The following is a 23,784-nucleotide window of genomic DNA, read 5'->3' on the forward strand; positions in this document are numbered from 1 at the left end:
CGTTTGGATTGCTGTACTCTGTTGCAGGGAGGAAATTTTTCAAGATATTGCTGTAGATGTTGCTGCAATTCAGTGAAGCCATATTGAATCGTACAGTATGATAGATAATTTGCCTTTTTTTATTTCTTGTCCTTTTAATCACAGTTAGATGATCTCTTTAATTTAAAAAAGCAAGGTAAATTCAAATTTTTAAGAGAAACATAAAATATGCTGCTGAATATGTTCTTTCTCTTTCAAATATCAGTTTGTATTGGATTGTGTGACCCTGCTTTTGAATGTAAAAAGGTATTGGGGAATCTTTCTGGTGGTGGTAGAATCCCTGTGGAGTTTAAACTAGAGTGTACGAACCTGCTCGTGATGTGTTTGCAGTGATGAAAAAATGTATTTGAACACCATGTGCTCTTGCAGCAAGGAAGGCTGACCGTACCTGGGCTGCATTAGGAGGAGTGCTGCCAGCAGGTCAAGGGAGGTGATCCTTCCCTCTGCTCAGCACTGGAGAGGCCACACCTGGAGTACTGGGTCCAATGCTGGGATCCCCAGTGCAAGAGAGATATGGACATACTGGATCAAATCTGGTGAAGAGCCATGAAAAAGGTGATTGTCTTGGAGCACCTGATGTGCAAGGAAAGGCTGAGAGCTCGGACTGTTTAGGCCAGAGAAAAGAAGTCTTGGAAGTATGTTATCTATGTGTATAAATACCGGATGGGGGGGCAATAGAGGCAGATGCTCTCAGTGGTACCCAGTGAAAAGACAGGAGACAGTGGGCACAAACTGAAATACGAGAAATACCATTTAAGTGGTATTTAAGAGGTTTTTTTTGTTTTTCACGGTGATTGAACACTGTAACAGGTTGCTCAGGCAGATTGTGAAGGCCATGTCTTTGGACATATTAAAAATCTAACTAGACATTGTCTAGAGCATCTTGCTCTGGCTGACAGCAAATTACCTCTGGAGATTCTCTCCAACCTCAGCTTTGACTCTGTATTCCCTAACTCGAAGCACAAGTTATCTAAGTACAGTTAAATTAATTTTTGAAAAGCTAGTGTAGATGCAGTAGTATTTTTAAATGAAAGACCAATAAACATACATCTTTTTTTTTTTCCCCTTGAAGCTTGAAAATATTTAAAAGGTAAATTTCTTTACTGTAATTTAAACAGTAGTTTCCAAAGTCATTACGGAAAGATGTAAGATTTTCTTCCCAGCATGTGGTTTTCATTGTATTGTATAACCTGCTGTGTAACTGAGCTTCTGAATTTGGAATTGCATGGCACAAAGCATTGTGGAACTGTTAAATGTCCAATTAATTCCTTCTTGGTATCCATGGGGGTCAGGGGGATTGGTAGGCAAATAGAGAACTTTGTCAGGAAAGGAAACTTGTTCCTTAACACAAACAGACAAACAAACCCCAAACCAAAAACTTAAAAAGTTCTTATGTGTTGGAGAAGCTAAAATCTAGACTGAACTCTGCAAATGATGACAAGTGCCTTGCTCTTGGGTTGCTATTACGAATATGTTCCCACCCCTAATATTTGGCTATTGTGTTGCTAAAAATGGGGCCAGTGTTGGGGCTGCCTTTTCCATAGTGACATCATTGGTTGCTTATGTCCACAGCAGTCTTGCCTAAGTGAATCATTTTTAATGCCTGCTGAAATTTTAATAGAAAGGATGCTGTTGGCTGGACACTAGATTACACTATAAATGGGCTTAAATAGGAGTAGAGTGTACATACCTTTAAGAAAAAGCAAAGCATACAGAATTCTTTTGTTGTTTCTGAAGGAAAGCTGCTATTGCATTTGGGTTTTAGAATAAACAGTAGTGTCTTCGCTTGTTGCCCTCACCCATAGTAACCTGCCTTTTTCACAGTAGGCAATAAATTGCCTACCATAACCTGAGTTCCTGTCAAAAAGTTGTGTGGAGAGTATTCCCTCTGCCCCCGGAAATGATTCACTACTGTGCCACAAAAAAAATAAAAATAAAAAATCTACATTTAAATCCAAGAGAAAAAAATGAGGCAGTCCTTAGTAAGTTCTTACAATAACATTTTTATTGGGCCAGTGGTTCAGGAGCACTCAGAAACATGTATTGGTTAATTGGTGATTGCCTTTTAGGAAATGCATGATTTTAAAATTATGTCATTGACTTCAGTTTATAAAAATTAACTTTATATTTCTGTCTCAAGTGCACAAAGTAGCCTGTCAAAGAAAACAACACCAGATGCAAGTATACAATGATAATACAATCGTATTGTTTTAAAGAAAATCCTTCTTTCAGGCACTGTTCAGACATAGGAAAGGGAAGAAGCAGTGACATTTGACATTATTATTCCAAGAAGCTAGCTTCTGCTTTGGCAATGATGTTGTATCAATGCGCACCGATTATTAAAGATTTAATTTAGAAAGGCAGAAAATACCTGTTTTGCACTGATATCCTGCCTGACTTTGTTTCCCTATTGGCTTAATTTCTTGGTTGTGCTTCCTATTCTGCCCATGAACAGAACAGCTTTCTTCGTTAAAAAATAAAAAAGCGTGCCGGAAATTAAAAAAAAAAAAAAAAAAAAGACAAATTGCTTTAAAGTTTAAGTTCCTTTTGAAACTGAGGCTTAGGCATATGGGGAAATGCCACACTACTATTTTCACTCAGTCAGTTGCTCTGGCAGCCAGACGTGTACAGATCTGTACAGTGTGCAGGAGAGAGGGATGGAAGGAGTGCGGGAAGGACAGCTTGTGGCTTTCAGGGAAGATCTAGCAGACAGATCTGACTTTCCATCTTCTCTAACAAGGAGCAATAACAAAAGACTTTCTAAAGACGTTCAAATTAGGATGCATTTTTTTTACTGGGTCGTGAGCAGCAATAGGCATTTAAGATGCAGTGTAAAAATCCAGGGGTTTTAGAAGGATTCATATTCTTGTTTACATTGCTCTTGCTGCAACTTTGTAAGTAAAATGACTAGTGATATATGATAATATGCAGTTACTCTGAGTGCTTTAATATGGGTTCTCACAGACAGCAAAAATGCATATAGGTATTGCCTTCCCTCCATTCAGTGAAAGACAAAAAAAAGTTGAGGAAGTAGGCAGTTTTGTTTAACTCAGTACTCCTCCAAAATTTCAGAATCTGTTTCTTGTATATTAAAATGCTTTCAGGAAGTCAAATTCGTAAACGTGTTGTATCAAAAACAGCCGTTCAGTTGCATGCTTTATGTACGATATGACTAATTTTAAATTACTGCCGTTCTGGAGGTATATTAGCCTTGTTTATATATGCTATTATACAGCTTGATTTCCTGTGTCATCGTTACTAGGTTTCGTTGCTCATTTTCATTTCAGCTTTCTCTGCTCATCAGTGAGGAGATAACTAATAGATATAAGTAAATAACAAGTGTTAGTTCATTTGCAAAATTATCTATAAACCCTTTCACTTGTGATAGTAAATAGGTGAGTAAGTGGCTTAGCTTTGTTACAGCGTCATACAATGGTTTGGGTTGGGAAGGACCTTTAGAGATCATCTAGTCCAACCCTCACGCTATTGGCAGGGCTGGGAGTCTTAGACTATCTTACGCAACTGGGTACCCTACTTCAAGTACTGAATATCAGTGCTATCCAGCATAGGCTTGGAACTAAATGTCATTCCACTGGAAGAAATAACACATGGATATCTCCTGCAGATAATTTCCAATAGCCAGACTTACCATTTGGGGAGAAAAAGAAATAAATAAATCTTTCTTTGTAAAGATATGTTATCTTGAATCATCCTGGAGTAAAGTAACAGTATCTGCACAATAAAATCTGCTTCTGATGGTGTCTGATTCAGAGCTATTACCTTTTCCACAGCTGTAATCATAGTGCTCTCCCAGCTGGCATTTAGTCCATGGTATATCTAGATTACTTTCATGAAAATGTAGATACCTTCCCTCCCTCTCCTGCTTCAGCTTGTTTCCTTTTTATTTTTGTTTTATTTTATCTTGTTTAAATCTAGGGTAAGTTTGAGTTGGTTAAACAGGATCATAACATCTCCTGCACGGGGAAAGTCTGCTGTCCCTGATGTCTGAAGCCTTCAGGTGAAGTTCAGACTCTGGAAATCCTACTGTCAATGCTGTGGGTTTGATGAGTAACATATCCATCTCCATTTTATGGTCACTCTTAAATTAAGTAATAATCCTGGATTCATTGGATAAGTTGTATCTGAGGCTTTTGAGTTAAGATGTCCTGTTTTTCCTAAAGCAAACACACAAAAGTGCCCGTTTGGATCCAACCTGCTTCCAATAAACAAAATAATGAAGGGGTTTGGGCCTTTCCTGAACTAGCATTATTGCTTTTAGTGAACCCTTTACTCTTGTTTTGACTATAGCATCCAGAACCATGCAAAAAATAATTTGTTTTAATTATACCTTCATAGTAAATGATAGTCTGAATATTAATAACAATCTCCCATCCTTCCTGCAGTAACCTGAGGCAAGTTGCAATTCTGGCTTAGTTTAGCATAAATTAAATGCACTGTATGACTACAGATCCCAGCTTTGGGATAGCACAGATGCAAGCAGTCTAGGAATACTGTGGCAGTGACTAACGCCCTGCTGCTCGGTAGCCTCCTTTTGCCACCGAGCACTCTCTGGTATCTACGCTTGTATTGCCACTCAAGGTTAAAACACAAGTTTTTGAAATCTGTGCCTCTGACTTTGCTTTAGATGAGAAGTACGTGTAGAGCCCGTATTTTGGGAGTCACTGTGATAGGGATAGTAGAAAGATGTTACTGACACTATGTGTGAGAAATACATTATAACCTTTCTGGTATACTGTAATAGAGAAGCAAGCCTTTCTCCTTCCTTTTTTTCTTTTTTTCTTTCCTCTAAATTAATATCTAGTCCCACACGGAAAAAAACATTGCTTTCTATGCAGCCTGCTGAGCATCATTTTATAATGAGGTTTCATCACAGCGGGTATTACTGTAATAGGCTTTAAGATCTTTTCTCTACTGCCCCCACAACCCTTAGAGTCACTGGCCTATATTTCTGAAGCGTTTGGGGAGTGTGAATAGCCTTAGCTTTGGGGTGTCCTCTCTGAGGCCCCTTGAGTAGACTTAATTTTTCAGCATGCCAATTCTTTTGGCTTATCTAATAAGGACTTTCCCATTGCTAAGAAATTATGAAATAAAAAATCAATGTATTTTTTTCTCTCCCCCCTGCCCCTTCAATTTAGTTTTTATTCCTGATGTTCCAACTGATAAGAACGCCCCTTTGTTGATAGGATCTCTTCTCTCTATTTCTTCAAGGCAAGATGCTTTCTCATCTGATTAGCGGGAAGTATCTTAGGTCAAGTAGTGGATTCAGGTGTAGGAATTTGGGATTCAAATCCTAAAGACAGTATACGTGTAAATTAGGTAACTCAATCTATGCCTGTCTGAGCATCCCACCTGTAAAACAGTGATAGTGCTGCTTAGCTACAGAAGGATGTTGTGGGAATGAATTAATTGAATGTATGTGAAGATCTAAGTCACTATGAGCATCCATGAAGTATGGTCCTTCAAATGCTAGAAAGTTTCCGAGCATTTTCTTCCCAGAATAAACTCTTTTCTCTCAGTTTGATTTGTTTTCCGTCTGCTTGTAGGGTGCAGCAGAGGGGTTATGGATGAGCGTAGTCTGGGGTGGTTGGTGGAGGAGGTAAGGAGACATCTAGATTGGGTGCTGCTCGGTTTTATTTTATTGCCTAAAACTGTGAGAACTTGTCGCCAATAGGACATCTCCATAGCAGATTCCTGCATACATGCATGGCCTTTTTTCAGCCCTGGTTCTCCAGTTGTGCCTGGAGAGAGAAGCGTCAGGTATGCAGTCTTTGCTTTTGAACAATCAGGATGAGTTTTTAATAATGTTTTAGAAAAAGCTCCCTTGAAGACTCTTTAAAATGCGGTAGCATTGTTAATCAATATTTTATCTTGATGTTCCAGGTGGGTAAATTGAGAGAGAAAATCCAAGAGGTTAAGCAAGAAAGGGAGCAGGAGCAGCACAAGCACACTGCCTATGTTTCTGAACTGAAAGCCAAGCTCCACGAGGAGAAAATGAAGGAACTTCAGAGTGTCAGAGAGCTACTGATCCGGCAGCATGAGCAGGAGGTAGCAAGAATGGTGAAAATCAAAGATGGTGAAATTCAGCGTTTGCAGTCAACAGTCAACGTCCTGCGGGACGGGGCGGCTGACAAAGTGAAGACAGCGCTGCTGAGTGAAGCAAAGGAGGAGGCTCGCAAGGCGTTCGATGGTGAACGGATGAAATTGCAACAGGAGATCTTGGAGCTGAAATCTGGCAAAAAGCAGCTTGAAGAAGCTTTGAACAACATTATGCAGGCGGATAAAATGAAGGCTGCTGACCTGCGCACGGCTTATCAGTCCCATCAGGATGAGATTAATAGAATAAAGCGGGAATGCGAGAGAGAGATCCGCAGGCTGGTAAGTTCATTAAGTAATGCGTGCTTGTTTCAGTTTACAGCAGGTATTAGTAAATTGCTGTATGTGCCCATAAATGTCAAACCACTCTTTTGCACTGACGTCTTTCATCAGTGCTGGTTGCGTCACTAGGTCACTATTGCTGCTACTTTCTCCTCCTTACAGCAAAGACAAACCTTGACTCCATGCCTAGCCCGATCCAATCCAAAGCTTTGTGTCCCACCAAACGGAATATGAGGGAACCAAGACTTTCCAAGATGAATTTTCTCAACCTATCAAAGAAATAGACTTTCCCTTTCCTGCTGGCTCAGCTATATTTCCTTACAAAGTCCCGTTGACCAAAGCAGTCAGGCATCGCTCATTTAGCAATGCAAGAACACCTTTGTGAGATGGCAAAATTAACTTTTCAGAGAGCTTTTATATTTATATTGGAGGAACCAATTGTGGTGAAACAAGACAATGTCTTGCTTCTTCTGCATCATTATTGAGGACATTCAATTTTAAGCATTGTTGCCCTTTTTTATTTTTTAAAATTTCTGTGTTTTTTCTATTGCAGCAGGAAAGTTAGGGCCTAGGACAGCAGGCTTTTTTCACGCTTTGTAAACCCTAGGACTTCAGCACAGATGGCAGACTATGCTGTTTGTATAAAATGGAAAACCAGGCAATATTGCCTGACAGCGGCTGCCCCAAATATTTCAAATTATTCAGCTTTGTAAAATATAAAGAATCTAAGATGGGCTGTACACAGTAGTATATTTAGAGAGTTCATCATCAAATGACACTTCTGTTTTGTACCGTGATATTTTCCATCTGTATGTATATATCTGATTGTTAATCTGCCTAAACTACAGTACAGTGCATAGCAGTACAATAGCTATGCAAATAAAATCTAAAATTATAATAAGCATAATATTTATTATATATCAAGGAGTACAGACCTTAAATGGAATGCAACATTAGCCTTCTTCAGAAAAATATTTTATCAGTTTGTGTTTACACAGGTATGTCCTCTTATTTCTTGTATTCCTTAGAAAAAATGATGGTGAGGGCAAGCTGAAAACACGTTAATATGTGTTTTATGGTGATAATTTTCTGGCTGAGACAATGAAAGCTTTTAATGCAGTTAATAGTCACGCTTTAAAAAAATTGGATGTTGATCAAGTCTCAGGAGTATCATTTCCTCAATTAAAGAGAGATTAACAATGTGAGGTTTCTGCAAGTGTAGTTTCTTTCATATTTCGTTCCGTATTACAAATGTAGAATTTTAAAATCATGACTACAAAGTACAGGTAATTTTAAAAAGTGTTAAAGAGGAGAGAAGGTTGCTACGTTGTGGCATGTGCTTTCCTAGAGAACAGTTTCTAAATAAATTTAATCTTCTCAAAGAAGGTTACCTCACCAAGAAATGGTGAGGTGAGGCACATAGCGGTGCACCCCAGATTTTGGCATCCCAAATTGCCCCCGTAAACACACCTATGCTATGTCTTTGCGGGGTATAGTAAAGGAAACCCTTAACTCTTGTGTTTCAAGAGTAGAAACTTTCAGCCTGCTGCGGTGTGAAGGCGATGAAGGAGGGCACTCAGGGTTTTCTGTCGGGCACAAAAAAATCCTGCCAAGTAATTCAGAATTTTCATTGGAGCCTTACTGGGCCTCCGTTACTCAGTGCATCTAAAAGGGTGACTGTATTGGGAGAGCGCGTAGGTAACTCCTGTTTCCTATTCCCAGTCCCAGAGGCAGCCTGCCATCAGTCTCATGGGCTTTCACTGGAAATGTTCGTATCTCCCCCCCACCCAAAGAAGTACAGGGGAAAAACATCAGGAGTCTGGTGTTTCCTGGTAGAGCCTCGACTCACTTCAGATAATGAATTTCAGTTTTTTCATTAAATTGTATGGGTTTTTATTAATGAAGGAGAAGTGTTTCTTCTAGGAATATGCAGCAATTTAGGCAGTTGTTATTGCGTAGGGCACTCTTTAAATCTGGGGTGAAGTAAAAAATACTGCAGGGTTCCTAGATGCTGCTCTCTTCCTCTGGGAGAACAAGGGGGATTACAGAATCAGATCACTGGGATATTTACTTCCCCCCTCTTCCTTCCATTTTAATTAGTGCAAGGGATGCTCGCCTTCAATTTCAAATTAACCGTATCGGCTGCAGATTTGGGGTACTCAATTGGTTTAGTTCCTACCCTTGTCGGATGAAATAGCAAGGATGCAGTCTTATTAATATTAGCACAGGTCTGTAACTGAGCTACAGTTAATGTGCTTTTTTTGTATGTGTGTTGTGTTTTATGGCACTATTAAGAAATCAGCATCTTTGGTATTCACGGCCTAAATGGGCTGGCCATACTGTAATTCAAATTCAGATAGAGTAATTCAGTGTCTGATTGTCTTGTCAGACTTGGCTGATTTATTTTGCATTTTAGATCACAGATTAGTTTTGCAGATGTATTTCATAGAGATATTGCAGCTAAAAAAGAAAAATGGTATTTTTACCATTGATTTTAATACTTGCGACGAATTTGAGTAAAGTCTTGCGGTTTTGGGGCTTGACATCAAAAAAAAAAAGTAGTGAGAAAGGAAAAAAGCAAAATCCATTGTCTGTGAATATATGGATACAATTACGTTGTGTGCATAAACAGCCATGCTTGTATTGTACAAATGTCAGTGGTTTAGAAATATGATGAATCAATTTTGAGATTGTCTTCACAATTTTGAATTGAGCCATGAAAAGTACCCAGTAAACCTCAATGCAAACAAGATTGAATGGGGAAGATGTGCCTAATAAGTTGACAAAAAATAAAACACGCTTTTCTTTGTGCAGTATGAAATTATATTGGAATTTGTCGGTAGCTGTAATTGACTTAATATAACAGGGATAGAAGTGTTTTCATTAATTTAAGGAATGCTTGTGGACATTTTTTTTATTATTATTATTTTTTCCCCTCAAAAGAAAATATATTCTAACTCTATATATTCATTGGCACAAGGTGCTGGTAGCTAGGAAACTGGAAGTAAAAATAGCTAGTAACAAGCTGGAGAGACAAATGAAACAGATGTTCTAAAAGTAAAGAGACAACTTGGAGAATAAAATAAGAAAGCAAGGATGGCTATTAGTTTTTTCAGCCAATATTTTCTGAGTAGTTGAGTCAGAACAGTTGGACTGCTCTGTCAATGTAGTAAAAACTATGCTGATACAGATTCAGATACTCAGAAATAACATTAAAAAACAGCAAATAGGAAAAAAATCAGAAATAGCAAACTGGAAAATAATCTGCATGAAGGAAAAAATGTTAAAGCCAGTTTTTATGGATCAGGGTTTTTTTTAAAAAAAGAATATACAAAATCTTAATTGTACTTTTTCATACATGGAGCTTCAGTATAAACAGCCCCAAAGCGTACATTCAGCTGAGGGCTGTATAGGCAAGCATGTACATACCTAAATAACTGTATCAATAGCCTTCTGTTTTAATGGCATCCTTGTAAGGAGTGTATCTGGTTTCCTTCTGAGGCCTGGGCTGCTACAAGGTAAATTTAATACAAACCTGATTAATGGTGAAGTTGAGTTTATTGAGTTGTGTTGATGAAATAAAGTCCAGAATCGTACTACGAGAGCATTTAATGTTTTAATCTAAATATATAAAAGTACACAAAAATAACTATATTTCAGCCAATTTTTCCTGGGCCTCAGCTGAGCATGTCATTTAACTCACTTATTTGGTTTTAACATCAGGTTTAAAGTTAGTTTTCAGTGGTAAGTAAAGTTTCTGTTGCCTGAAATTGCTGAAATAGCACGCTCAAATTGTTGGTGAGTTTTGGCAACAGACCAACCTTATTCTGTTATCAGCACAGCTGTGGAGGAGGGCATGAATATTAAGTATATCATATTAGCTAGAGGTTACATGCATTCTGGGAATACCTGGACACTGTTTTTAAAAAGGCCCTTACTTTGCAAGGCACGTTTCTCTAGATACTCCTTTTGCGGAGATAAGAACAATGGACGCTCTACAGTGCTTGCCTTGGAAAAGATATGCAAAACCCCAATCATTAAAGGTATATTGAATTATTTCATCACTGATTTACTCATTTATAGTATTTCTTGAATAAGAAGGAAGCTGCATGTTTATTTTGTCAGACACTGTTAATATAAACATAATATTTAAATTTTGGAATAAACAAATGACACTTGCTTCCTGTATTTTGTGGTGTAGTGGTTTAGTAAATATGATTTGCTCTATTGGCAACGTCTTTAATATCAAATCTTCCACCTATTTTACAGATAAATACCATTTGACCTTGTTAAAATCTTTGCATGTATGGTCTTCCTAAATATTCCTAAACAGGTTGGGCTGAAATGAATTGAAAGACTTATTTCACATTAATGTAAAATAGTCCCAGTTTTCTTAACCACAAAAACAATGTAAAAGATTCCACTGATCTTATTAGGTGCACAATCAGATCCATGTTTAAGAGGGCACACTGTACACCAGGTGAATTAAATTTGCTTATTTCAATTGTATTCTAAAATAACCAAATAAAAATAATCTAAAGAGTAATGTGACATTACTGCAGATTCATACTTGCAAAGAAAAAAATCCTTTTGCTGTTAATATAATCAAAGTAAAAGAAATTGTTTTCGGGAGTGGTTTTAAGAAGTTCCTGATCAACCATGATTTATGAAGATAGTTGCACTATTGAAGTGTCCCTAGTCTCTTTAGTTCAAATTATCTAGTTGCATAAATTAAAAACTCCTTCCAGTGTAGAACCCTTCTTCTGTTTGGTGTTTGCCAAATATATATAATACAGTACCTGGAAGAATATAATTCAAACTAATAGATTAAGCAGTTTTTAAAGGTAAAAATCAAGGCGATTTTACTGAAACTTCTGTTCAAGGGAAAAATCCTCTTATGGGGTAAGTTTATGTACCATTTATATCATGGTCTTTTAAAATATTGTGATTTCAGTTTTGTGTCTGTGTGTAACACTGTATCTCGTGGTTTAAGCAAAGGCTTCTGAAAGAGTGAGAGTAACCTCTTTTGAGAATTGAAAATTAAGAATTTCCAGTTCAGGACAAAACCAAATTTCAACTCAAGTCCTTCACAGGTTACTGTTTTCTAGGCTTGCACAGCTCTTCCTGTGTTTGTATACCTATAAACTCTTACTGTATTACTTAGCATTGGCATTCCATACGTGGAGTATCATGCAGTCATGGAATAATTTAGATGGTGAGGGTCCTCTTGAGATTCTGTCCAACGACCTCCTTGAAGCATGGCTGCCTTGAAAGTTGGATCAGGTTGCTCTAGGTCTCCTCCAGTCAAATCTGAAAATCTCCAAAGGTGGAGATACACCCATTCTTTGAATGCCATATGCTGCAGCCCCATAGTGGTCTTTCTGGCCTTCTTCCAGTTTATGGCACTTGTGCCAGTTTATCAACATCTTTTTTTTGTGCTGGGGAGCCCAAAAATGGCTGCACTGCTCCTGGTGAGGTTTCACAAGTGCCTAATAAAAGGCTGAATCACTTGTGTATCCTTCGGGCTACACTCTTCCGGATTTGGCCTGATACCAAGTTAACTTCAATCGTTCCAAGTTCTCACTATTGACCCATATCCAACTTGCCCTCCAGGACACCAAAGTTTTTTCTTTTTTCTTCCTTTTTTCTTTTTTTTTTTTTTCTTTTGTCCTTCCTCCTCACAGAACTGCCAACTTCAATTGGCTTCCAGCCTTTTCTATGGCAGGAATTTAAACCCTCTTGGGGGCAGGACATTGTATCTGTCTTAGGTGAACTTTATGAGGTTTTTTTTGGCCCATTTCTCCAACATGTCAAAGTCCCTCTGAATGGTGTTCCTGTCCTCTAGTGTAGTAAGAGCTCCCCTAAATTTGGTACCATCCAACAAATTTGGGGATGGTGCATTCCATTTCTTCATCTGGACAGTTGATAAAGTTGTTAAAATTTGTTATTGTCTTCAAATTTTAAGGTGTAAAATTTAGATAACTAAATAAAAAGCTTTTGCCTTCCGAGAGATTCAGCAATTATTTTTCAGTAAAACATGAAAAATAGTAGAAGCAAAAGTTTAACACTCCACCAACCCTCCAAATTACATCCTTAGCAGTGGTGGCCGCTGTTTTCTAATAATATTCACTTTCTCCTGCGTTCCTGTTACTAGGATTTTGCCATTTTAAGGCATTGAAATTTGTTATGTTACATTCAGCAGGGGGGGTGATGCGGAGACCTTTTGTCTCTGCAAACTCTGGTGCAGAGGGACAGTTGGCTGTTGGCAGGGGGACTCCGTGATCCTCGGCTGCCTGGCTTTTCTCACTTCACTTGTGCAATGGCACATAAATTTAAGTTTTGATTCCTGATCAAAATCTGGACTTTGAGACTGGAAAGCTGACTTAGGGATCATCCAAGTGTGTGCAGTCCCGTATGGTTGGGTAGAGCCTGCTGTAGCATGCTTCTTATCAGCCACTTAAGCCCACATGTTATTTCACACACAGCTGCTGATATCAAATTGTAGGCTGCTTCTCTGGATTTTGCCATCTGTTTGAGATGCGTGTTTTAGCTACATTCCAAGGCTGACTTAATCTCCTGCAAAGACCCTTCAGCCACCTTCAACATTTTAGGACTGCAAATAATACTTTGCTTTCCATCCTCTGAAGATTTATGCTTGTTCTCGCAGGAGCTGGCAGGGCAGCATTCCACCGGGGGCTTGGTTTTCCTGAATCAAGCAGATCTAATGAAAGTTTTTTATAGTGCAGACTCAGCATTTTGTGTTTATTCCAAGTATTTTCTAAGGACTCTCTTATGGTAGGTAGGCCACAAATCTGACTTCTGTATCTTTACAAAATGTGGAGGAGTATTAAAAAGCCACAGAAATGATGTATGGTGTGGGACCTGGACAAAAATCTCCTTGAGTTTGAATTACTTAGTCCTACATTTTCCATCTTTTTGACTACTTGTTCATTATAGCTCTGTCAATGAACACCTATAATAGGTATCAGGAGAGATCCAGTAGTAGAGGTTGTAGTCAGCTACAGTAATGCAAGGTGCTTTTGAGAAAGATGTGAGAAACCTCCTGTCAGTAAGTTCTGGAATTGTCTGCCCATACTGTGTTTCTTGTATAATTTATCAAAACTTAATATATGCCTCATCTATGAGATTTAAACACTTAAAGATGTTGGAAAAGCTACTGGAAAAAAATATTGGCTATTGGTTTAGAAAAATTACACATGAAATTAAGAATAAGTCCCATCTACCTGTGTCTATGACCCTTACTTTACTGGATGGCTGGCATCTTTCCTCCCTCTTCCCCTAATGTTCCTAAATAAACAGCAAACATTTATTTAAATAGATGGCCATGTCTGATGTAGAGAATGCTGTGCACAATGCAGGAATATTTTAATTCCTCTCTCCAGGTGGGCTTTCAGGTTGGGATATTGTTGTTAGGTCTTAGTGTCGCTTTATAAATGCAAAAGGCATTAATTCCATTTAGTTCTATCTTTAACTGTTTATTTGTGTAGCATCTCCTTTTTGTTTTTCCCAGTAAATAGCATCCTTCTGTCAAGATATCCCTATTTTCAGTGTCAAGCATTTAGCGTAAAGATGGATTCAATTTCTTCTGGAGAAGAGCACTGTAGAGTTTTGTTCTGCAGTTGGCGAGGAAGTAACTTTGATAAGGATGGGTAAAGACAAAGGTCTTACATTTGGCAATGCGGCAGCTGGCTTTTTCCACTTTGAAAACTGAGTATGTCACTCCCTTGATAGATCTAGCTTTTAATTCCCTGGGAATTTCTCTTTCAACTTTGTGAGAGGCTAAAGTTCCCCCAAAAGGTCTCTGACTTTCTTTCACTGTAGCTATTGAAGTGCGGGATAATTGACAGGAGGATAATTTTTCCAATGGCTGGCTTGGTTTGCTTTCATGTGTGATAAATATTATTAAAACAGTTATTTCTGCTCATATCTTACAGCTGTTAGGAGGCGGTTAGATACCTCTTCTTAGAAAGCTGTGTAATTTTGACACAGGCTATAAATGCTAGCTCTTCATTGATATAACGCAGGTAATTGCTGTGTTCAGCACCTAACATTTGACAGCACAAAACCCATTAATTAAGAAATGATACTTTAGAAAGCTGTAATTTTAACCAAGAGCTCCAGAGTTACTTATGCTATCCAAGGTGATTTCTCAGTAATTCCTTCTGTAGCTGCTTGTGGATGATCTTATTTTCCTTCCAATCCTCTTTTGGAGGGTATTTCTACTATTTCTCTTCTCAAAGCATGTACCTGAAGATGAGTTCTAACCTCCTGTTGTGCGACTGCCTTCCTATCACAGACTTTTTGTACTGAATTGTGTCATGATTAATTGCATGAAGAAAGATGTAGCTATTCTAAAATGCTTTAAAGTCCATGCAAAACAGAATGTAAAAGAGTTCATGTGACCCTGTTGTATTGTGTAGCTGCAAAAAGTGGGCAAATTTGTTTTAAACTGAGAGGTCATGAGGGGAGCATTAATTATTATTTCACAGCTTGTCTACAGTAGACATAAATGACAATTGGAAAATATCTCAAAATGTGTGTATATGCACGTGTATATATACATGTGTATATATACATGTGTATGTACACTCTGTGTGTTTATGTACATATATACACATATATGTACACATATCAGAGAGAGAGAGAGACCAAAGCATTTATGGGAGAAGCAAACTTATGCAGATGGAAAAGTTGACAATCTTTTAATCATACAGCTCCCTGATCTGCTGAAGGACTTCTGTACCTGAACACTTGTTTCTTTCCAACACTGTCACTTGGTCTAATAAAAAATATTCCTTCTCTTTTAGACTATGTGGATTCCTAGACAATCTTGGCTATGGTGGTGATGCTTCTACATGTATTTGATCAAGATAGCAAGCAGCAGGGAACCCAGATCATCCATTTTGATTTTCATTTACCTAATGGAAGCTACTCCTCTCCCCACTAAAATAAAGACCGTAATACATGGTCTAATTACATAAAGCTGTTTTTCTTTATGCTGCCAACTTTTTTTCTTTGTGTAGCCAAATGTGGCAAGAATTTGAGAAAAGAGTAGTTTTCCCGTAGTACAGAACTGGTATGGAGACTTCATGTGAGCTTTTACAACTATTAGAATACATAAGACTAAGCTAAGCTAAGGTCTTTTGGGAGTGGTTGACCTTTCTTCTCTGACTGTCAGCTTATGCTCAGTTTAAACCTAAAACATCTCTCTCCTTTTCCTAGTCTTGTACCTCCTCTTTCTTTGCCTGTCTACCCCTTGACCTGCCATCTCTCCCATGTGGAACTGAGGGATATTGCATCCCTGTAAAAGATTTGTCTTCTTTTTTTTTCCCTCTCTGGAGTAATTTGTACTCTCTGTTAAGAAAGCAGACAGGGAAGATGAACAAGCTTGCTCTGTAGTGTGCAAGTCTGAAGAAAGATGGTCAATCTTTGGGTCAGGCACTGGAGTAAATTTAAGAAAATTGAGGCATTGCCTGGGTTGATGCATTTCCACTGGAAAGATCACAAATGTAACTGTCCCCTCAAGGAAAGGAGAATTGCATTGTGCCCCAGGCTTCTGAAACAGAACTTAAGGTAGAGGCATTACTGATGCAGTTCTATTCATCTTTATCAGTTTGTAATAAGTTAGCTGCTTAGAAATTCTTCTTTCTGCTAGTTTGTGCTTATAAAAAAACAGTGCTATTGCAATGCTCTCTGTATTTGTGCGTGTGTGCGCTCATGCGTATGTTTACATGACTGAGAGATTCTCTAGTGCCTACCTGTAACTTGAAATATAAGCCCAAAATAAAAAAGGATGTGCAGCTATTGCTATTTTCAATTATTATCGGTGTCTCAAAGATTTTTCTATTTGACTGAAACATGGGGTGTTTCTTTTTTCTGAAAGTTTCACTGCGTGTAGATTTTGTGGTAGAAAAAAACAGTAGCAGGAAGAACAGAGGGGAATTCTGCCTTCATTCCTGCCTCCTCCTAACCCCACCCCAAAGCCATGCTCTTTCATGGCATTTCTTTCTAATGTGTGGGAGCTTGTGTGCTTTGATCTATGGAAACGTGTGTGAAGGATGACATGGGTGTGATTTCACTGGCCACATCTGCTTCAGACGATCTGTTCTGCTGCGGTACAGCAAGTAGCAGTCCATACTGAGATTGTTGCTTTCTTTTTTTGTCCCAACTTAAACACCTATGTCATTCCATTTACCATTTAAGTTGGGAGAACATGAAGCGTATGAAATGTGCTACTAAGTGGGTAACTAAAATCAAGGCTGCCTATGGTTCTTCCCTGTTAAATATATGCCTGGCGTGGACAAATTCCTATCTCAGTTACATAGATGTTCAGTGTGAACACCTGTGTAATTGAAAACGAAACTTTGTCCACAGTATTTAGTTACATGACATTTTTTCCTCCCAAGGGGTCCCTGATAGATCAGTGTTCATGACAGATAGCATTCAGTGAATGAGGCAGCTGCTTAATTTTTGTCATTGCTGTTCATTGCACAGTCCCTCTGAAACCCTGTGTGTTGCAAATTCTTCCATTAATAAAAACTGCATTATCTTCCTGCAAGTCATTTTGGCATACTTGAAAGTCTCACAAATCTGAATTAACGTACTGGGAAGAATTATACCCGTTTACTGGATGAGGAATTGAGACCCAGTGACCTTCCCAAATCAGGAAAGAAATCTCCATCAGAACCAATCTCCATTAGTTCCAGTTGGAACTTAAAAGTCGTATAGACCAGCTTATTCACTTCAAATCTGATCTTTTTATCTTCAATTGTGACTTGACTTGGTTCAGCCAGGACATGTCCTGCCACTCAGGTTCTGTGCACAAACTGATTTCATGTGCTTTGTGGGCTATGAAAGGAGTAAGGCAAGGATCCTGAAGAAGCAAATAGTATCTGATTGTGTAATCTGATTATATTAATCCTGTACATCACTCAGACTTAACTATGAGTTACTTCTAATATTTCTTTTTTTTTTTTTTTTTTTTGGGTGTAACTTGACGTAAAGGACTTCTATGGATGTAATAAACAACACACATATGATTTAACAAGTTCATGAGATTATTTTTTCAAATAAGACTTATTTATTTTGTCAAATAAGACTATAGCAGTCTTATTTCCAAAATTCCATGGGTTTATGTTGGCCAAGAAAACAATTCAGTAAACTGAAGGAGACACAGCACAGTTCCAATAAATATATTGTTAATGGCTAAAATTCTTGTTAAAAAATCTGTTTCTATAGTAACTGCTGCAGATTGTCACTTCCTCTAGCATTTGGAATAGTACCAAAGTGAATTTAACACTGATGCTGCGAGGGACAAATCCTATGAGAGCTGCAAGAGATCGCTGCTAGCAGTATGCTTTATTTGGTATCGAGATGTATGAACAACACAGTTCAGTAACCATAGATGGTGTCTAAGAACTATTTCTTCCTACCCTTTATTCTAATGCACTGTGTGCATTTGCTTTTTTCCTTCTATACAAAGACAAGTCCTCATTTGAATCTTATAGCAAGGGCAGATAAAATACATAGGTATGCTTAAGTATTTAAGTTTAAATGTGTGTGTGGGTATGCTATTAATTTTGAAATGCCTCTGAAGAGATTCACCACATGTGTTTTTCACTAATAAAGAGCAAGTCAACAAGAGGCAAACGCGTATGGCATAAGCTTAAAACAAAGCCCAGGTAAGTTTTAAAGGGTGTATTTATCTTACCTTGTACTAGCCCTGTGTTTCTTCTCTGAAGCATAGTGAAGGGAGATTTTTCTTCTGCTTCTAGAAGTGTGTATACTCAGATGAAATGGATGATTTCTGTGGCTACGTATTCTGTTTTGGTGTATGTTTGTATCTATTTTTGTTTGTCTTTTGAGTTGAGTGCACTGAGTGAACTCATGATCAAGTAAGGCTGAAACTTTTTTAAGGGGAGGGGAAAAGGCTTCAGGGGAGATACATCTTCTTTTTAGCAACCACAATTTGGTTGCAATTCTGAGAGAAACAGAACTTTGTTTTTGCAAGTTTGTGGATATGCATGCAGTGAACACTTGGAGTTGTTTATTTCTTTCCAGATGGATGAGATAAAAGGCAAAGACCGAGTGATTCTGGCTCTGGAGAAAGACCTCGGTGTCCAGGCAGGCCATACACAGAAACTGCTCCTTCAGAAAGAGGCTTTGGATGAACAGCTTGTCCAAGTGAAGGAAGCAGAACGATACCACAGTAGTCCCAAGAGGGAGCTTCCTGCGGGAGTTGGGGACATCACCGAACTGATGGGAAGCCCGGTAGGAAAATTGTGTTTTCTTTGAATTTTCAACACAGGATAATTGCTGCCTGGGTGTTCACATCTGGTTTGTGGTTACTTTTAAAATACTAGAAGGACTAATTCATGGCAAATGGCCCTGCACTGCATTGTGCTCTTTCACCAGTGATTTAGAAACTCCTTGGATCTCTTGAATTTCAAAGAATGTTGAAAAATGTGTGGATATAGAAATTTTAGAATCTATGTTGTGACCTTCAGCTGTGAACCCCATTACTTTCTTGGCTATTTATTTCATAACTTTAGGAATTATTTTAAACAATAGCAAATAGATACTATACTTTTCAAAAACTGTGCCATGTGATTTTAATCTGTGTCCTACGCACTAGGTTTTTTTACTATTAGCTGATAGTAAGAAATCTGGTGAGAAGTAACCAGTAGTAGGTTAAATATTGTTTATCTAGCTGTTTTTTAAAATTGTTAAACCTTTACATACATTTCACAAGTAGACACTTTTAATGTAATATGTCATATAGCATTTCGACAGGATATTATTGTTCAGGGTTTCAGCTAATTAAAACAAGTTTTCCAGACCCTGATGTAAAGAATCTATTTTAAATCTACACAATCACTTGCTAGACCATGATATTAAATTTCTGGACAGTGAAATATTTTTTTAAAAGATAATTGTATATATCTATATGTTTCTGATGTAAAGGAGCAGCATTTGGATGAACGAGATGTGCGGAGATTTCAGTTAAAAATCGCTGAACTGAATGCTGTAATAAGGAAGCTGGAAGACAGGAATACTCTCTTAGCTGATGAAAGAAATGAACTGGTAAATTAATTAGTAATAACACAGATGGTGACTGGGAGGGCATCTTTATGGTAAAAGAAATAAATTACAAAGTAGTCCTGGTTGGCCTCAATCAATTTTATCTAAATATAATAGAGATGTCTATAGAAATTCACTCTGTGACCATTGGAGATATGGATGGAATCTCTCTTGTTCCAGAAAAATAAAACTTTATAAATTTATTTTGGGGTCATTGTAATCAAATTGACTGGTAGCTTGCCTGTGGCACTGCGTAATGATGTTGTGTAAAACATGCATAATCTATGCACTTAAATTAATGTATTAATCTTTTTGGAATTTGACATTGGTTTTGTGACATGCTTATGCTAACTAGGAGTTAAAAAAGCTTTCTTGTGCTGGAGATGAAAAATCTGCCATTTCTCGAGGGAAATCTCTTAAGTAGGTGAAATTATCCTAGGAGACTGATAGTAACTTACAAAAGAAAGGATGTGACAAGAATTTTAAGAATGAATTTTATTAGCCTGCATCACTACTTAATTGCTTGTACTGAGGTTAACGGTAAAACTCCCATTGACTGCAATGGGAGGTGAGTTTTAACAATAAGAATTTTTACACATGTCCTCTTATAATGCCCTATTTCTAGTGGCAGAAGAAAAGATTTTTTCATTTTAATCAGATGAAAATATTCCCTCATGCAACCTATGTATCTGATTCTAAAATAATGCTATTATGTACAGTGAGAGGAGGAGGGGAGGGCACTCTTGCTGTGTGTCAGTCCTATAGATGAGTGAAGCATTGACATCTTCCTCCTTGCTTTGTCAGACAGCTCTTCATGTTGAGATATGAAGGTTTTGCTTTATGATAAAAGGACTTAATTTAGTTATGACATCTCAATGATTATTGGAAGGGGTAATTTTTGAAATTTTCTTGTCCAACATCTTGGCTGAACCTATATTAGTGAAGTCAGTTGAACAATGCTAGACTAAAATCGGGTGAATTGTGAACATAATAGTGTCTTTTTCTTTAAACTTTACCTCTTTAAATAGCTGTGTAGTCTAAACTGCACTTTCATATGACAAAATTGATTCCTCATTAACAATTTAAGTTTCTTGGGGTAAGAAGAGCACGTATTTTAGCCTGGGTACACTCCACAATTTTTCCTATCTTGCCTAGGTTCTGAGTTTTGGGTTGTTTTTCTCCACTTTTACTGCTACAGATCCTTTTGTCTGCTCTATACTCTCAAGAACATCTTGCCTTTTTTCAAGATTGCGTTATATAAAGGCAAGATAATTCAGCCTCCTAATCCTTTCTGTGGACAAAAGCCATTCAAAACATCCCTGAGGAATGCTGCAGTACTGCAACATCTATCCTACAGTGCCCTTCTAGATGGAGGGCATGTATGACTCAGTCAAGTGCTCTTCTTGATGCTTGACCTAGAGGAATAAGAAATATATTTTGGAAAAGATACGGAGAAGGTTTTATCATATTGTGAGATATTTATTACATAAAACCAGTAATATCAGTAAGCTCGTATGATCAAGCACTGTGAAAAATAATTTTCTCCTGAGAATGAAACAGAAAACCAAATACTCAGTGAAATTACCTCAGGAGAAAGATTATATTTTTCTCATTTCCTGTTAAAACTCAGTAAACTGAAAAATATTTTGATTGGAAAACAGATTTTTTTTACAAAGAAAACAGCTCAAGGATTAATGAAATAAAAAGAGTGAAATATTGAATACACACAAATGCAAGAAAGGGCAGTAATTTGCTTCACATAATTGTCTAACATCATAAAACCACAGGAACAAAATTGAGCAGCTTGAAAATGTCAGCAGAATGCTGAGATTGAATCTGTGCCCTCTGGCTGACTCTCACTGCTCTAATTACACATTAGGTATAGGGTTTTTAAAGTAGAGTAGAAAGAGTTTGCTCCTACTAAGGGGTAGTGAAAACTACTAGCATAGAGACCTATTTGCTCACAAGAAGCTTACATACAATCAGGTTAGTTTATCAAGAAATCACTTTTATGGATCATCATAAGTGTTTTCCAAGAGCAAAATCCAGTGACCAGATCTAGTGGTTTTATAGACTGTACAAAACTGCTATTTCTTATTTGTTTGGACTCCTGTAGGTCTTAGCTCAGCAGTAGTCTGTATCAGATGCCACTTCACAAAAGAACTAAACTTTCTGAATGAAGGAAGAAGGCAAGTGAAAATACACCTATTTCTTCTTTCCTAAAAGTATAAAAGCACACCTAACTTTGTTCCTTTGCCATTTGCAGCTGAAACGTTCTCGGGAAACAGAAAGTCAGCTGAAGCCTTTGGTAGAAAAAAATAAGAGGATGAGCAAAAAAAATGATGATATGTTGCAATGTATCCAGAGAATGGAAGAGAAAATAAAAAATCTATCAAGGGAAAATGTAGAATTGGTAAGTAATCATCTCTGACATCATGTTGTAAGAACACGTTGCACACAGTTACGTTTGAGGTGGAAGTGCTTGTAAGGCTTTTACTCTAATACAGGCATTTCGGAGTCTTAAATTCAGCCAATGCAACTGAATATTCATACTCTAAATTCAGAGTAGCATGTGCTTTGTATTGTAACAATTCACGCTGATTAAGGGAAGGGATCACAGACAGATAAGATGTGTTTGGAGGCTATAAGTGTGTATAACTGAAAATCAGCTTTAATAAACACTGCTTTTATGATTAGAAGTCAGAATTGAATTGGAGGGCGTCTACCAAAGGCTCTACCATGTTAGATCATTGAGTTCACTTGTCTACTAAATTTGTCCAAGACTATGTTCTTTGATTTTTTTTTTTTAAATGTGAGCTATTAACACTGAGGCATACAGAATGTGTAATAATTTTTCTTGTTGAAAGAGGCCTTATGTTGTAGTGGAGTAGGCACTGATGAGGCCAAAGAATTCTTGATTGCTACATTACACATGAGAATTTTCCTCCTGTTCCAGCAAGACACTTTAAAATGTTCCTTTAGGTTTAATTTCTTTTTTCAATTTTATTTTAATTTTTGTAGAAGGAGAAGTTATCTGCACAACCAGCGCTGAAGAGGCACACATCTTTGAATGATCTCAGCAGCACGCGGGAGGAACAAGAAATTGAATTCCTTAGACTGCAAGTCAAAGAACAGCAGCATGTTATTGATGATCTCACAGTGGTAATGCTTATGACTGGTATACACACGTGCATGCACACACACCTATAGGCAACCTAAAGATTTGAGAGCAATATTTTAACTCCAGTTGTTGTAGTGATACAGAAATAGTTCTTTGGCATTGAAGGGTTCTTGTTATTTCTCAGGTAGTGAACAAATTTATTTGGAATGTGTATGAATCTCTGTATTATAAAATATTTACCTATTATGAGCTGCTTGTGAAAAAAAGTGAATCAGTCCATTCACCTTACTTACAAAATTGGCTGTCAACAACGGAGGAACTTGGAGGAAAGGACACGTTTCAAAACTTAATGACTGAAACGTGTTGGATGTAGAGCCTGGTGCAAACCCAACCACTCCCCTGATCTAGAAGTTCTCCTCAAAGAAAGGAACATGCAGGATGGCATTCATTTCACCTAACTAAGCATCTCTAACTGAGCTGGCCACACTAGCTGTCTTTATAACAAATGGAGAGAAATACACGTGATTCATCCAAACAAAGGTAGGAGCACGGTTTAAGATTAGAACTGCACAGCTGCTACCCTCTGACTGTGAAGACCGCTTAAGATGATGTTCAGAGTTGTTTGCACTGTTTGATCAGGACTCTTCTGAGTTGTGTTAGAGTTGTCTAGTGCTATTTAGTGCAATGTAGGATACACTCTTCTGGTGCGGGCAGAAATGATGTATCATCTCTGAGAGACCCCTGCCCTTCTGGAGCAGCATCTGGAACTCAGGCAGACTATTCTAGAGCATCTCAAATGGCGCTACTGACTGCTACAAAATGATAAAATGAATTTAAGATCATTCTGTCTAAATAAAAAAATTAAACAATTGGATACAACATTGAAAATAAAAATAGAAGATCAAAAAAGGTAAAACAAGATGTGTTATTGCTCTGTCTGGAACATTATCTCTTTTTGTGGCAGTTCTGAGATTTTGACCCAGGATTTCTCTCTGTAATCAGTACCAAAGACTGATGTCTGCATGCCTTCCCCAGTGTCACAGTGTCACAAGCAGTAGGGTGTTACTCAGACACCATGATGTAGGGGCTGATTCACAGAGCAATGCTGCTTTACTTTCCAAATACAA

At 37.7% G+C, this 23,784-nt stretch overlaps 1 protein-coding gene across 11 annotated transcripts in view; it reads left to right on the forward strand.

Moving 5' to 3' along the window:
• Nucleotides 1-23,784, forward strand: part of JAKMIP1 (janus kinase and microtubule interacting protein 1) — a 105,504-nt gene that overhangs the window by 24,103 nt on the left and 57,617 nt on the right. For 10 of the 11 annotated variants that reach the window (XM_035891111.1, XM_035891109.1, XM_035891117.1 and 7 more), the window contains exons 3-7: nt 5,941-6,435; nt 18,517-18,726; nt 19,420-19,539; nt 21,803-21,949; nt 22,558-22,698. In XM_035891111.1, coding sequence (XP_035747004.1) covers nt 5,941-6,435; nt 18,517-18,726; nt 19,420-19,539; nt 21,803-21,949; nt 22,558-22,698 — 1,113 coding nt within the window. Of the gene's footprint in view, nt 1-408; nt 595-5,940; nt 6,436-18,516; nt 18,727-19,419; nt 19,540-21,802; nt 21,950-22,557; nt 22,699-23,784 lie in introns of all 11 variants that reach the window. The other variant, XM_035891115.1, reaches the window with a different exon arrangement.

Source organism: Egretta garzetta, unplaced genomic scaffold, assembly GCF_000687185.1.
Source record: "Egretta garzetta isolate BGI_Z169 unplaced genomic scaffold, ASM68718v1 scaffold193, whole genome shotgun sequence".
In the NCBI taxonomy this organism is placed as follows: domain Eukaryota; kingdom Metazoa; phylum Chordata; class Aves; order Pelecaniformes; family Ardeidae; genus Egretta; species Egretta garzetta.